This window comes from Mobula hypostoma, chromosome 5, assembly GCF_963921235.1.
Source record: "Mobula hypostoma chromosome 5, sMobHyp1.1, whole genome shotgun sequence".
NCBI classification, from domain to species: domain Eukaryota; kingdom Metazoa; phylum Chordata; class Chondrichthyes; order Myliobatiformes; family Myliobatidae; genus Mobula; species Mobula hypostoma.
In genome coordinates, this window is record NC_086101.1 from 14,710,987 (window position 1) to 14,728,020 (window position 17,034).

General features: G+C 42.8%; 1 protein-coding gene across 3 annotated transcripts in view; it reads left to right on the forward strand.

Annotated features, from left to right (window-relative positions):
* LOC134346121 (T-cell immunoreceptor with Ig and ITIM domains-like) overlaps positions 1–17,034 on the forward strand; it is a 40,482-nt gene that overhangs the window by 12,305 nt on the left and 11,143 nt on the right. For 2 of the 3 annotated variants that reach the window (XM_063047423.1, XM_063047421.1), the window contains 3 exons: positions 338–679; positions 10,472–10,600; positions 15,289–15,320. In XM_063047423.1, the coding sequence (XP_062903493.1) occupies positions 338–679; positions 10,472–10,600; positions 15,289–15,320 (503 nt within the window). The remainder of the gene's footprint in view (positions 1–337; positions 680–10,471; positions 10,601–15,288; positions 15,321–17,034) is intronic. The other variant, XM_063047424.1, reaches the window with a different exon arrangement.

Here is a 17,034-nt window from a genome sequence, read left to right on the forward strand (position 1 = left end):
ATTCCATGACCGGTGTGTTGAGAAACAATGACATAATTTTACTGTGAGAGATGGGAAATTCGAAAACCTATAGGGATTCCTTTCAGACAGGTGGTGGTTTAAAACTGGGAGGTACTGTCTGACGAAGTGGTGGATTGGGATGTACTGTCTGACGAGGTGGTGGAGACAGGTACTGTCGCGATATTTATAAAGGCATCGAATACTTGAATCGCCACAGCAGAGAAGTCTATGGACAAGATGTGGGTAAATGAGATCAGCGTAGTTCTGTACAACTCGTGGGTTCGATATGTCGGGCCGAAAGGAAGGTATGAGACTTCGAGATTATTTCCGGTTACAGGAGCTGCCAGAGCTAACGGAATAAGCCACCAATGGCCGGAGCGGATCACGGTTACTGAAGGGGGCACGGCGCAGCTGAATTGTGCTTACATCAGTAATATAAACGTTACAAAGAAGTGGGTCGGATCCCTTACCTGGTACAAAGACGAGGAAAACGGTACCGTTTGCAACAAGTGCAGTGGGTTTCATGGTCGCGTAACGACTAACAGTTCACAAGGCTTTCTTAACCAAACTTTACAAATCGTCAACGTCAGAATGAACGATACAGGAAAGTATTACTGCAAAGTACAAATTTTCGACAAGGGAAGTTATCTTGGCAAAGGGACAGAGGTTCAAGTCACAAGTAAGTTCGTATTATTTTGCATTTATATTCGATGTTTGATGCGCATTTCTCAACTTCTGCAATAAAGTGTACCTCGATACAAATTTAGACACAGAAATTCGGGATGTCGTTGACATATTGATGGTGAAGTACATGTTGACAAAATAATGAAAAATCAATTAAAATTGCAATTGCCATAATCAAATGAACATTTACAGGAGAGTTAATCCAATCTGTGCCTAACTCCATAAGACATGGAAGCAAAAAGAGGCTATTTGGCTCATCGAGAACGCTCCGCCATTCAAATGTACAACATGGCCTTTCACTTGCCATTTTCTGCCCGTTCCCCGAATTCATCTAAGTCCTTCTGCAGCCTACGTGTTTTCTCAGCATTACTTTCCCCTCCACCAGTCATCCGCAAACTTGGTAACAAAGCCAACTATTCTATCATTTTAGTCATTAATTTGCAGCATGAAGAGATGCGTTCCGTGCAAAATACCATAGTCACTGGCAGCCAACCGGAAAAGGATTATTTTATTCTCTTTCGCTGCGTCTTTCCAATCAGCCGATGCACTAACCATGCCAGTAACTTTCCTATAAAACTAAAGGCTCTTAACTTGATAAGCAGCTTCATGTATGGCACCTTGTCAAAGGCCTTCTGAAAGTCCAAATATACAACATCCACTGCATCCCTTTATCTATCCTAGGTGTAATCTTCTCAAAGAATTTCAACAGGTTCGTCAGGCAAGATTTTACCTTAAGAAAACCATGCTGTCATATCTTGTCCTGTGTCACCAAATATTCCATAATGTCATCCTTACAAGACAAAATGTTATGGTGTTATGGGAAAGATACTGACATGAACAGTGGGATGGCTGACAGGCTGGAGGCAGCGAGTGGCGCCTTCTCTGCTTGGCTGCCGGTGACTAGTGGTTCTCCTCAGAGTGTAGTACTGGGACCGCTGCTTTTCACATTGTTTGTCTATTTTTTACGTAATGGAATTGTTGGCTTTGTGGCAAAGTTTGCGGATGATAGAAATATAGGTGGCGGGGTTGGGGGGGGGCGGGGTAGGTAGTGCCGAGGAAGCAAGGCGATTGCAGCTGAACTTACACACTTTGGAAGAATGGGAAAAAAACTCGCAAATAGAATACAGTGTTGGGAGATATATGATAATCCATTTTGGTAAAAGGAACAATGGTGCGGACTATTATCGAAATGGTGAAAAAGTTCAAACAGCAGAGGTGCAGAGGGACTTAGGAGTCCTCGTGCAAGACTCCCAAAACATTAATTTACAGGCCGAGTCTGTGGTAAAGATGAGAAATACAAAATTGGTATTTATTTCAAAGGAACAGAACATAAGAGCAAGGCGGTAATGTTGGGCCTTTATAAGGCACTAATTCTGGGCACCATATCGCAGAAAGGTTGTTTTGTCATTGAAGAGAGTTCAGAGGAGGTCGTGAGGATTATTCCTGGAATGAAGGGGTTAACATATGAGGAGCGATTGGCAGCTTTGGGCCTGTACTCACTGCAATTTAGAAGAATACTATGGTATCCTATTGAAGCCTTCCGAGTAGAACTTACAACACAATACAGGCCCTTCGGCCCACAAAACTGTGCCCAACATGTCCTTACCCTAGAACTACCAAGGCTTAACCCATAGCCCTCAATTTTTCTAAACTCCATGTACTTATCCAGGAGTCTCTTAAAAGACTCTATTGTTTCCGGCTCCACCACCGTCACCAGCAGCCCATTCAAAGCACCCACCCCTCTCTGCGTAAAAAACTTACCCCTGCCATCTCTGTATCTGCTTCCAAGCACCTTAAAACTGTGCCCTCTCGTACTAGCCCTTTCGGCCCTAGGAAAAAGCCTCTGATTAACCACACGATCAATGCCTCTCATTATCCTGTACACCTCGATCAGGTCACCTCTCATTCTCCATCGCTCCAAGGAGAAAAGGCAGAGTTCACTCAACCTGTTTTCATAAGGCATGCTCCCCAAACCAGACAACATCCTTGTAAATCTCTTATGCACCCTTTCTATGGTTTCCACGCCCTTCCTGAATTGAGCACAGTACTCCAAGTGGGATCTGACCAGGGTCCTATATAGCTGCAACATTACCTCTCGGCTCTTAATCTCAACCCCACAGTTGATGAAAGCCAATGCACCATATGCCTTCTTAACTACAGAGTCAACCTGCGTAGCAGTTTTGAGTGTCTTATAGACTCAGACCCCAAGACCCTTCTGATCCTCCACACTGCCAAGAGTCTTACTATTAATGCTGTATTCTGCCCTGATATTTGACCCACCAAAATGAACCGCCTCACACGTATCTGGGTTGAACTCCATCTGTCACTTCTCAACCTAGTTTTGCATCCTATGAATGTCCCACTGTAACCTCCGACAGCCCTCCACACTATCCACAACACCCTCAACTTTGTGGCATCAGCAAATTTACTAACCCATCCCTCCACTTCCTTATCCAGGTCGTTTATAAAAATCACAAAGAGTAGGGGCCCCAGAACAAATCCTTGAGGCACACCACTGCTCGCCGACCTCCATGCAGAATATGACCCATCTACAACCAATCTTTGCCTTTTGTAGGCAAGCCAGTTCTGGATCCACAAAGCAATGTCCCCTTCGATCCCATGCCTCCATATACACTACATCTACAGCTCTAGCTTTATCAACAGCCTCATAATTGAAGGGCGACCCTTTAGAACAGAGATAAGGAGGAATTTCTTTCAGCCAGAGAGTAGTAAAGCTGTGGAATGCTCTGCCACAGACAGTGGTTGAGGCCAAGTCTGTGCATTTATCCAAGGCGAAAGTTGATCGTTTCCTGGATGGTCAGGGAATAAAAGGAAGGCAGGTATATGTGGTGAATGGGATCCGGGATCAGCTATGAAAGAATAGTGGATGAGACCCAATCGGCTGAATGACCTAATTCTGATCCTATGTCTTCGGGTCTTCTAGTCTAATGGTCTTAACAATTGACTCTAACGTCTTCCTAACCGCTGAGGTCAGTTTAACTGGTCTGGACCATAAGAAGTTCATAAAGCTCTGCCTTAAATGCACCTAACGATTTGGCCTCCACAGCTGCCTCTGGTAATAAGTTGCACAAATATACCACGCTATGGCTAACGAAATTTCTCCGCATCTGTTTTCAATGGACGCCCCTCTATCCTGAGGCTGCGCTCTCTTGTCCTAGACTCTCTCACCATGTGAAATATTCTTTACACATCTACTCTGTCTAAGCATATCAACAATCGAATGGTTTAAATGCCCTCATTCATCCAAATTCCAGGGAGTACGGACCCAGATCTATCAAACGTTCCTCTTATAACCCTTCCATTCCCGGAAACATCATTGTGGACCATCTCTGAACCCAGTCCAATGCGAACACACCTTTACTTATAGGAAGACCAGAAATGTTCACAGCACTCAAGGTGAGGCCTCATAAATGCCTTATAAAGTCCCAGCATTACATCCCTGCTCTTGTATTCTAGACCTCTTGAAATGAATGCTAACATTGCATTTGCCTTCCTCACCACCGACCCTAACAGCGAGTTAATATTCAGGGTGTTGTGCACAAGGACTCTCAAGTCTTTTTGCATCGTATATATTTCAATTTTTCCCCCATTTAGAAAATAGTCTGCACATTTGTTATTTTCTTCCGAAGTGCAACACAATGCAATTTCCAACATTGTATTTCATTTCACATTTTCTTGCCCATTCTCCTAATCTGTCTAAGACCCGCTGCAGCCTACCTGTTTCCTCAACACTACCTGTCCCTGTACCAATATTCGAATCGTCTGCAAACCTGGCAACAAAGCCACCAATTTCATCATTTAACTCATTGACATACAGTACAGCATAAAATAGAACGGTCCCAGAACTGACGTCTGCGGAACACCACTAGTTACAGGCAGCCCATCAGAAAGGATCCTTTTATCCTCACTCGCTGCCTCCTACCAATCGGCCAACTCTCTAACCATGCCAGTAACGTTCCTGTAATACCAGGGGCTCTTAACTTTGCAAACAGCCACATGTGTGGTACCTTGGCAAATGCCTCCTGAGCCCAAAAGTACAATATCCATGGCATCCCCTTTATTTATCCTAATTGTAATCTGCTCAAAGACTTCAAACAGGTTCGTCAGGCACGAATTTCCTTTAAGGAAACCATGCTGACTTTGTCCTATGTTGTGCAGTATCACCAGGTACTCCACAACCTCATCCTTAACAATTGACTTTAACACTTTCCCAACCACTGAGGTCAGCTTAACTGATTTATAAATTCCTTTCTGCCGACCTCCTCTTTTCCTAAAAACTGGAGTGACATTTGCAACTTTCCAGTTGTCCGGAATCATGCCAGAGTCCAATGATTCTTGAAAAATCATACTAATGCCTCCACAATCTCTACCGCTACCTTTTTCGGAAGACCTGGGTGCAGTTCATCAGGTCCGGGTGACTTAAGTACCCTTGGATCTTTCAGCTTTTTGAGCACCTTCTCCCTTTTCATAGTAACTGCACTCACCACTCTTTATTCGAATCCTTCAACATCTGGCACACTGCTAGTGTCTTCCACAATAAATACTGATGCAAAATACACATTTATTTCACATGCCATCTCCTTGTCCCCCATTATTATTTCTGCGGGCTCATTTTCTAGCGGTAAAAATCCATTCTCATCTCTCTTTTATTTTATACATTCTTCAAAGAGCATTCACTATCCACTTTGATATTGTTTGCTACCTTGCTTTCATATTTCATCTTTTCCCTCCTAATCTTTCTTGTAGTTGTTTTCCGTAGGTTTTTAAAAGAGTTACAATCCTCTGCTTTACCATTAATTTTTGCTTTGTTGTGTGCCCTCTCGTATGCTTTTACGATAGCTTTGACTGCGTTTGTCAGCCATAGTTGTACTATTTTGCCTTTTGAGTATTTTTTTCCGAGTACATCTATCCTGCACCTTCCTCATTTTCCCAGAAGCTCACACAATTGTTGTTCTGCTGAAGTTCCTATCAGCAGCTCCTTACAATTTATTTTGCTCAGCTCCTCTCTCATACCACCGTAAATTCCTTTACTCCACTTAAATACTGCAACCTCAAACTTCGCTTTCTCCTTATCAAAGTTCAAGTTCAACTCAATCATATTGTGATCACTACCTCCAAAGGGTTATTTTACCTTCAGCTCCCTAAGTCAATTCCGCATTATTGCATACCACCCAATCCAATATATCTTATCCGTTAGCAGGCTCAGTGACAAACTGCTCTAAAAAGCCATCTCGTAGGCATCCAACGAACTCACTCTCTTGAAGTCCATTAACAACCTGATTTTCCCAATTGACCTGCTTGTTGAAATCTCCCATGACTATCATAACATTTCCTTTTTGATACACCTTTTCTATAGCCGGTTGTAATCTGTGGTCCACATCCCAGCTACAGTGGGAGGCTGGTATATATATCTACTACCAGAGACCTTTTACCCTGGGTCTCTCCAACCTAAAAGGATTCAATATCTTCGATCCTATATCACATCTTTCTATTTCTTTACCACCAGAGCCACGCCACCACTTCTACCTACCGTCCTATCCCTCCAATAGGACGTCTAACCTTGGGCAACCGGTTTCCAACTATAACCATCCTTCAGCCACAATTCAGTGATGACCACAACATCATACCTGCCAATCTGTAATATTGCAACAAGATCATCTACCTCATTTCCTATACTCCGTGCATTGAGATATAACACTTTGAGTACTGAAGTTGCTACCATTTTTTAACTCTGCATCCCTAAAACAATGATAATCACCCTGCTATCTACAATTTTGTCCTATCATCTGCTGCCTTCTTGACAGTCTGACTGTGAACTATTTTTGCTTTTTTACCATCCGTACTATACTGAGTCCCTTAACTCCGGTTCCTACCCCCTGCCAAATTAGTTTATACCCTCACCAACAGCTCTAATAAACCTTGCCGCGATAATATTGGTCCCTTTCTGGTTCAGGCGCAACCCGTCACTTTTTAACAGGTCATACCACCCCCCCCCCCCCACCCAAAAGAGATCCCAATGCCCTGCCCCCTGCGCCAGCTTCTCAGCCACGGATTAGTCTGCCAAATCGTTCTGTTTCTACCCAGCGTGGCACAGGCAACAATCCAGAAACTACTACCTCTAATTCTTTCAGAATTTTGAGCACACTCGCCTTTGCAATAGTAACTGCACTCGCTTCTCTTCCTTCACCCTCTTCAACATCTGACACGCTGCTAGTGTCTTCCACAGTGAGGACTGGTGTATTTAGTTCATCTGCTTTCTCCATGTCCCCCGCTATTATTTTTCCTAGCTCATTTTCTAGGGCTACAACCCACCCTCACCTCTGTTTTACTTTTTACATTCCTGAAAGAGCTTTGACCACCCACTTTGATATTGTTTGGAATCTCACTTTCATATTTCATCGTTTCCCTCCTAATGATTCTTTTACTTGTGTTCTCAGTAGGTTTTTAAAAGCTTCCTAATCCTCGATCTTCCCAGTCATTTTTGTTTTGTTCTGTGCCCTCTCCTTTGCTTTTCCATTAGCTTTGTCAGCCACGGTTGTACTATTTAGCTATTTGAGTACGTTTTTGGGAATATATCTATCCTGCACTTTCCTTTTTTCCCCAGAAACTGAAGCCATTGCTGCTCTGCTGTCATCGCTGCAAGCATCGCCTTACAATTTACTTCTGCCAAATCGTTTCTCATACCACTGTAATATCCTTCACTCCGCTGAAATACTGCTACGTCGGACTTTACTTTCTCCCGATCAAATTTGAAATTGAACTCAATCATATTGTGATCACTGCCTCCTAAGGATTCTTTTACCTTAACCTCCTTAATCACCTCAGGCTCATTACATAATACCAATCCAGTACAGGTGATTCCCCTAATCGCCTCAACGACAAACCGCACTAAAAAGCCATATCGTAGGAACTTTCAAATAAGAGAAAATCTGCAGATGCTGGAATTCCGAGGAAAACACACAAAATGCTGGATAAACTCAGCAGGGAAGGCAGCATCTGGGACAATAAAACAGTCGACCTTTCGGGCCGAAATAAAAAGCTGAGGAGTGGATTTAAAAGTTGGGGAGAGGAGACAGAAACGGAAGGTGATGGGTGAAACCTGAAGGGGGAAGGATGAAGTAAAGAGCTGGGAAGCAAATTAGTGAAAGAGACAGAAGGCCATGGAAGAAAGAAAAAGGGGAAGGAGGGAGCACCAGAGGGGCCGATGGGCGGACAAGGAGATAAGGTGGGAGAGGGAAAAGGAAATAGGAAATTGTGAAGCAGAGGGGGGGGGTGAGCATATTCAACAAACTCACGCACTTGAGATTTATACCAACTTGATTTTCCCAATCGACCTGCCTGATGACATCTTCCACGATTATCATAAAATTGCCCTTTTGACCCGTCTTTTCCATTTCCCGTTGCAATCTGTGGTCCACTTCCAGCAGGGAATCCTGTATATAACTGTCATCCGGGTCCTTTTACCCTTGCAGTTTCTTTCCACAATCCACAAGGATTTAATATCTTCCCATCCTATGTCATATCTTTCGACTGATTTGATGCCATGCCCGAACGCCCCGCGAAGGTCTTGTTTTTAAACAATCTGTCCCCAGGAAACTGGTGGAACCGGTCACATACAACCAGAAACAAATCAAAGAATAAGACGGGTGAAAGATGCTGGAATTAGTCAGACAACAAGCAGATAGAGTTTTGATACAGCATTAGAACAACTACGGTACAGAAAGAGGCATCCTAGACGGTGGGTAAAAGAAACCTGAACAACCAAATCCCCAATCAGTTACCAGATCGGCAAACCCTCAGTTCACAGCGCTTAACATGCACACCTCGACCAGTTTTAAATTTCGCAAGGTGTGCTGCCTCCAGTACTTACTCAGGCAATGAGGTCCGGGCCCCTACTACGTTATTTGTGAAATTCGTTTTTCCTCAGATATTAAAGGTACGCTCTATCTGAACTATCTACACCCTTGATAATGATCAATATTCCTCCCAACACTGAACTTTTAAAACTTTTTTTTAACATTCTTACATTCATAACATGTAAACATTTGAAAAACTTCTGTGTAGGTGTGTAGTGGGGAGTATATTGGCTGGCTGTATCACAGTCTGATATGAAAACACCAATGCCCTTCAAAGCCCTTCAAAATCCTACAATAATTTTTGCATACGGCCCAGTCCATCACAGATAAAGCCCTCCCCACTATTAAGCACATCTACACGAAGCTTTGTCGCAGAAAACCAGCATCCACCATCAAGGACCCCCGCTAGCTAGGTTATGCTCTCTTCTCCCTGCTGCCATCGGGAATGAGGGACGTGAGCCTCAGGACTCACAACACCATGTTTTGCAACCCCTCATCCTTCCGGTTCTTGAACCAAAGTGGATATCTTCATTCAGCTTTACTTGCCCCATCATTGAAAACTTCTCACAACCTATGTACTCACTTCTGGGGACTCTTTATCTTATGTTCTCGATATTTATTGCTAGTTTATTATTATTTTAATTGTTGTTATTATTATTATTATTATTTCTTCCTTTCTTTTTGCATTTGCACAATTTGTTGTCTTTTTCACACTGGTTGAAAGCCAATTTGGTGGGGTCTATTGTTAATTCTATTATAGTTGTTATTCATCATCTATTTATTAAATATGCCCACAATAAAGTGAATCACATGATTATATACGGCTACACTTTAAATTACTCTACAACACGTTCTCTATATTATTGATTTACTTATTTATTATTATTAGTCTTTTTTGTACTTGTACAGTTTGTCTTCTGTTGCACTTCGGTTGTTTGACAGTCTTTATGTGTTGCTATTCATTTATTATATTGTATGACTTTGTTCTACTGCAAATGCCAGCAAGAAAATGAAACTCTGCGTAAAATATGGTGACATGTACATACTTTGATAATAAGTTTACATTGAACTTTGATATTACAGCCGCCATTCCTCAGCCTTTTCCTTCTGGAGAAAACAATCTCGTTCGTCCCATCCTCTATCACTACGAAAGTGCTGCTGTCCAATCAACAATGTGGCAGAAGTTCTTCACCAGTTAGTGGTGATAACCTTTGATTACAAAGTTCTTAATGAACCATCCGTACAGTTTGTCTCACTACAGAACGCTGCCCGTTCTACCTTGAAGTTTCAGCATGTACTAGTTTTATTTTTCCATTTCAGACAAAGATATCTGTATATATGAATGCTCTCTTACCTCGCCCTACCTCCACCTCCGTGTTTGCTTTTAGAAATGAATCCCACATGCAAGATACTCTTGTGGTTTTATCTGTTCAACATTTTCAATCTATAATTTGTGGAAGAGGTTTACACCCACCCAAATTATAACGAAAACTATCAGGCAGAAAAATATAGACATAGTCAAATGTTACCTCCAGTCTACTTATTGATCATGTTGGAGCAACGCAGAATAGTCAACGCTGCCATTTAGGATTTTCGACTAAACCTCAGGTCAAAACTATCAATCGATGTAAGAACGGTAAACGAGAAGGGAAACATAGAAACATAGAAAATAGGTGCAGGAATAGGCCATTCGGCCCTTCGAGCCTGCACCGCCATTTATTATGATCATGGCTGATCATCCAACTCAGAACCCTGCACCAGCCTTCCCTCCATACTCCCTGATCCCCGTAGCCACAAGGGCCATATCTAACTCCCTCTTAAATATAGCCAATGAACTGGCCTCAACTGTTTCCTGTGGCAGAGAATTCCACAGATTTCCGGCTAACCGATATAACTCTATTCATCATCAGTGGTTGCTGAATTGTTTCCGAACGAAAGGAAAATCGTTTTGTATGTGTCTCCACTCCTGGTTTCTGTGCTCCTCGCCCTGGCGCTGATCATCATCATCATTTACAGGAAACGTTGTGCCCGATCGACAGGTAATTACAGATTTACTCCTAGTCCGCATAACAGAAATGAAAGCTGGCCACTTGGGCCCTCAGGTAATCACGATCCTTCGATATGATTACGGCTGATCTATACTTGACCATTTAGAATAATCAATCCAGACCTTCCTACTTGGTTTCAGATCCTCACTGCCTCTTTAAAAAAATTCAGAACTCTTTCAAAACTTTATCTGCCATTACATTAAAATGCTTTCAGCGAGTTAGGCTCCAGAGCTCCCTGGAGTAATGAATTCCGGAGACTCACGTCGAATGAATAATATTATGGATGTCAGGAATGAGGTTATGGAATACTTGGTGACACAAGACAAGGTAGGACAGAGTTAGCATTATTTCCTTAAGGAAACATCTGGCCTGACGAACCTATTGGAATTTTTTGGGATTACCCGTAGGATAGATAAAGATGATTCAGTGGATGTTGTATATTTGGACTCAGAATGCCTTTGCCAAGGTGCCACACATGGGGCTGCTTACCAAGTTAAGAGCCTACTGTATTACGGAAAAGTTACTAGCATGGATAAACTATTGGCTGATTGGAAGGAGGCAGCGTGTCGGAATAAAAGGATCATTTTCTGGCTGGCTGCCAGTGAATTACTGGTGTTCTGCAGGGGTCGGTATCAGGGCCGCTTCTTTTTAAGTTGTATGTCAATGATTTAGATGACGGAATAGATGGCTTTGTTGCCAAGTTTGCAAAGGACACGAAGATTGGTGGAGGGGCAGATAGCTTTGAGGAAACAGGTAGGCTGCAGAAGGACTTCAACAGATTAGGGGAATGAGCAAGAGACTCTCAGCTGGAATACAATGCAGGAAAATGCATGGTCATCCACTTTGGTAGTAGAAATAAATGTGCAGACTATTTTCTACACGGGTAAAAATCCAAAAATCTGAGATGTAAACGGACTTGAGGTTAACTTGCAGGTTGTGTTGGTGATGAGAAAGGCAAATCCAACGTTAGCATTCATTTCAAGAGGTCTAGAATACATGAGCAGGGATGTGATGCTGAGGATTTATAAGGCACTGGTGAGGCTTCACCTTCAGTATCACGAGCAGATTTTGGCTCCTCATATAAGAAAGAAGAGCTGGCATTGGAGAGGGTTCAAAAGAGGTTTTCAAGGATGATTCGGGGAATAAAAGGTACGCTTGTTAGCTCTAGGGCTGCAGGCCATAAGACCATAAGGACATAGGAACATAAGAAATAGGATCAGGAGTAGGTCATCCGGCCCATCGAGCCTGCCCCGCATTCAATAAGAGTCTGTCCTTAAACTCAGCTCCATCTACCTGCCTTTTCCCCATAACCCTTGATTCTCATATTATGTAAAAATCTATCTAACTGTATCTTAAATATATTTAGTGAAGAAGCCTCAACTGCTTCCCAGTGTAGAGAATTCCACAGATTCACCACACTCTGGGTGTTGCATGGGGGCGTTGGAAGCGGACCCAAGAGCTGGACACAGGCACGGAAGTAGCATTAACAGAAGTATGTTTATTAGTAGTTGCCAGGAAGGTCGGAGAGCGAGGATTAGGTGCTTACATGAACGTAAACTTTGGACAACAGACCAGAGCAACCTGAACTTGGACTTGGCCATGGAGTCTGGATTCGGACGCAGAACCCGGACTTGGACCCGGAAGCAGATACGGAATCTGGACTTAGACTTGGACTTGGACACGGAGCCTGGATTTAGACTTGGACTCGGACTTGGACACCACTTGGACTCGGACTTGGACACCACTTGGACTCGGACATGGACACCACTTGGACTCGGACATGGAGAGACAGGATTCTCAACTCGAAGTAGCGGCAAACGGCCGAACCTACTCAGCTAGAAACGAGACGACTAAACCAAACAACAACAGATAGTTCGAATCTTGACACAGAGTAGCTCATGAAGCGGCAAACGGCCGGCAATCACTCCGCTGGACACGAAGAGCAGAATTCCCAACTCGGAGCGGTGGCAAACGGCCGGACACAGTCAGCTGGAAACGAGAAGACTAAACAAAACCTCAGCAGAAAACCAGCACCTTCACTCGAAGTGGGGGCAACTGGCCAGAAACACTCAGCAGGACACGAAAACGACAGAAGTCTCAAAGCAGCCTAGGCACAAAGGCAGAATTCACGATTCCTGGTGGCCCAGAACGTGCATTACCGCACTCGCTCAGCTGACGTTCCAGACTTCTCGACAGCCCGGAAGCTGCATTGCCGGACTGTCTTCCGGTAATGGTCCAGCAATGAGTAGATGTAAGCCGGAGTTTTTATGCTGACCCGTTCGAATGAGGGTCAGGTGCCCTAATCAAGGAGCCCAGTGGAACACGGGAAAAATGAAATTAACTGAAATGAGGAGTCAATGGTCCAGACCGTAACACTGGGAAAAACAGTTTCTCCTCATCTCCGTCCTAAATCTTCTCCCCTGAATCTTGAGGCAATGTCCCCTAGTTCTAGTCTCACCTACCAGTGGATACAACTTTCCTACTTATATCTTATCTATCCCTTTCAAAATTTTGTATGTTTCTATAAGATCCTCTCTCATTGTTCAGAATTCCAGAGAGTATAGTCCCAGGCAACTCAATCTCTCCTCATAGATATAAGACCATGACATAGGAGCAGAATTAGGCCATTCAACCCATCGACTCTGTCTCGCCATTACATCATGGCTGATTCCGGATCCCACTCAACCCTGTACACCTGCCTTCTCGCCATATCCTTTGGTGCCTTGACCTTAAATATATGCACGGAATTGGCCTCCATCGCAGTCTGGGACAGAGCATTCCACAGATACACTCTGGCTGAAAAAAACCCTCCTTACCTCTGTTCTAAGAAGTCGTCCATCACTTTTGAGGCTGTGCCTTCCAGTTCTGGATATTTCCACCATAGGATACATCCTCACCACATCACAGATTTCAATGATAACCCCCGCATTCTTGTAAATTACAGTAAGTGCAGGCATAAAGCTGCCAAACGTTCCTCATATGTTAACCCTTTCATTCCAGCAACCATTTTCGAGAACCTCCTTTGGACTCTCTCCAATGATATGACATACTTTCTGAGATACGGTTCCCAAAACTGTTGACAATACTCTAAGTTCAGCTTGACTAGTGCCTTATAAAGGCTCAGTATTATCTCCTTGCAATTATCCTCTATTCCCCTTGAAATAAATGCCAACATTGCATTTGCCTTCTTTACTACAGACTCAACTTGTAATTTAACGTTCTGGGAGTCCTGCATGACGACTCCTAAGTCCCTCTGCAGTCTGTGTTCCCTCTGTACTCGCTGAAATTTAGAAGGATTGGTGGGGGAGGTATTTCATTGAAACCTTTCGAATGTTGAAAAGCCTAGACAGGATAGATGAGGAAAATATGTATCCCATGGTGGGGAGAGTGGAGGACAAGAGGGCACATAGAGGGGTGTCCATTTAAATCAGTGATGCGGATAATTTTCTTTAGCGAGAGGGTGGTGAATTTGTGGAAGCTATTACCACAGGCAACTGTAGAGGCCAGGTCGTTGAGTGTATTTAAAGCAGAGCTTGATTGATTCTTGATTGATCATGGCATCAAAAGTTACAGGGAGACATCGGGCTGTGGGGCTGAAGAACGGGGAAAATGATCAGCCATGATTGAATGGCAGAGCAGATCTACAGTACGTCTTACTACTCTTTGTTTTCGGTCCGATAACAAGTCTACTCCAGTATATTACACCAAGTTCCATTTTTTCTAACCAGCTTGCTGTATGGGATTTCATGGGAACCTTTTTAAAAATCTAAAGCCATCACATTAATTGGCTCCCCAGATTATTTCCCCAGATTCTAGCAGATTAGTTAAACGAGATCTTCTTTACATTAACCTGTGTTGTCTCTTCTGAATCTCCTTATCCTTTCCTATGCGCTCCATTGGTGTATTCTGTGTTTTACCTAATGCCGACGGGTCAGTCATGTCCTTACTCTGTCTCTCCTTAAAAACAGAGTAGATCACAGTTGCTGTCGTCCAGTCCACAGAAGTGAAGGGAGCCTACCGTACCCTGACAGATATAACTCTGTATTCAGTACGTGGGGGAATAATATTAATATCATCGAACACCAGATGTAAAGTTCTCATTGCTAAATGTCCGTCAGTTTGGTCAATAACAGAAGAACGCCCGTATTTTATGCAAAAGTTTATTCAAGAAAATGAAATGTATTATACGAATTCTGTATATTGCACGAATCTGAAGCTGAAAAAACACGGATTTTGTTTTATAAAATATTAGCACACTTTTCGCCTATTTGTTTGCCCCTAAAAAATGACTATAGATTTTGAGAGGGTTCTTAAAGGGAGGTAAGAGGAGTATTGGTTCTGATCGTGGAGGAAGAGAAAGAAATACAGCAGGTAGAAAATGTGTAACCCCCCCCCCCCCACACACACACACACACTAATTGTCTTAATGTCAAATTTAATTAATCTTAGGATTAGCAATTATCGAATTCGAGAGTCGGTTTCAATATTTTATTTGTTAATGCGAATACTTCGTGCAAAGCGTCATACTGACACTGAAAAATAGTTTAATTTTATAAAGGTTCAGATACGTTAACGACGAAGTATATTTTGCTCTCATAGTTAGGGAACTAGGATTTAATTTTTTCTCATTTTATTTGTGCATTCGGTTAAAAAAATCATTTGTTTGAAATGTTTTATAGATAAAGAATCCACAACCCAAGCTGTACCTAAGGTACGTATCTTATTAAAATTAAAGTTTTTGATCACGTTTTTCCTCTGTGATTACTTGCCATTGTATGTGAGAATTATTGAGGTATAAACAGAGATAGTTGTTGTTTTAGAATAATCCAAGCTCCTTGGCTCCAGACACATCAAATTAAGACACTGTACCTGTTAACTTGGTGTTTGATAAAAAGCAATATATTTACTGTTCTAGATCATGATGGATTGTGTCCGAAGCCACTATACATAGTTCTTCAGAGGCCCAGCAAGCAGGTTATATGAAGCAGCTCAACAACTCTTTTTAGCCCGTTATGCCAAACTTGTGTAAGAGAGAGCAGTAATACAGTGATAGAAAAAGGCTATTGTGTGTTGGCTTGCTGTCGTCGTGACAGATTGAAATGTTTCGAAGCTGGCGGCGAATCCTCTAAGTAATTTTATTAACACACATATATCATCTAACCGATTTTTCCCAGGATACCACCAATGGCAAAAGAGACAAATTAAAACAATCCAGCCCACTTATAACAGCTAAATACAAAGCGTCACTGTGGGAGGGTTGAGTTACACCCTTATTACGTTACAAAAGGAGACCATTCGGCCTACGGGATAGATTTCAACACCCAACAGAGCAAACATATCAAGAGAGCATCTCCTACATTCCCCATTTGCCTACCGCCCCGCAACCGGTAAAACTTCCCTTCTGCTCAGAGTCACCTATCAACAGGTTCTTGCGATGTGGGAGGAAAACCGAAGACACATTTGTTCATTTATTTCATACAGCACGGTAACACGTCCTTCCGGCCCAACAAGAACGCGCTGCCCAATTACACCCGAGTGACCAATTATCCCATAATCCATGGAATATGGGAGGAAACTGGTACACCCTGAAGAATCCGACACGGTTATTGGGTAAAACCTCTTACAGAGAGCGGCGTGAATCAAACCTGCGTCGCGGCGCTTTGATCGCGTTATGCTAACTGCTGTGCTGCCGTACCGCCCGCGGATTCTCGGAGCGACATCCAAGCTACACACAGGCAGCTCCTAAATTCAGAATTGAACCACTTTTCACGAAGCTGTGAGTTAGCAGCATGATTGCTGCCATACCCTTGTTAATTGAAATTGGAAACGAAATGAGTCATAGAACATAGAACAATATAGAAGAGGAGGAGGGTTATGCTGAACCAAATAAATTAGTAGTCAAATGGCTAACTAAACTAATCTCTTCTGCCTACATAATATCTATCCATATCCTAATATAATCCTCACGCTCATATGTCTATCTAAATGTTTCCAATGTTTCTACGTCTGCCATCATAGCATGCAGCGTATTCCAAGCATCCGGCAATTTCTGTAAAAAAAAACTTGCCCCTCACATCTCTTTTGACATTAACCCCTCTCACGGTAAAAGCAGGCCTTCTGGTCTTAGATATTTCAACGTTTGGAAAAAAATATCTACTGTCCACTCAATCTATGCGTCCCATAATCTTAAAAACTTCTATCATATTTCTCCTCAAAATCACCCCAAGTTTAGACCATAAGACTGTAAGACATAGGAGCATAATTAGGCTATTTTGCCCATCAATTCTGCTCCGCCATTCAGTCATTGCTGATGCTTTATTCCACTTCTCAACCCCATTTCCCGGACTTCTCCCTGTAACCTTTGATGCAGTGTCCGATCAAGACTGCATCAAGATTGATCAAGACCTATCAATCTCTGCCTGAAA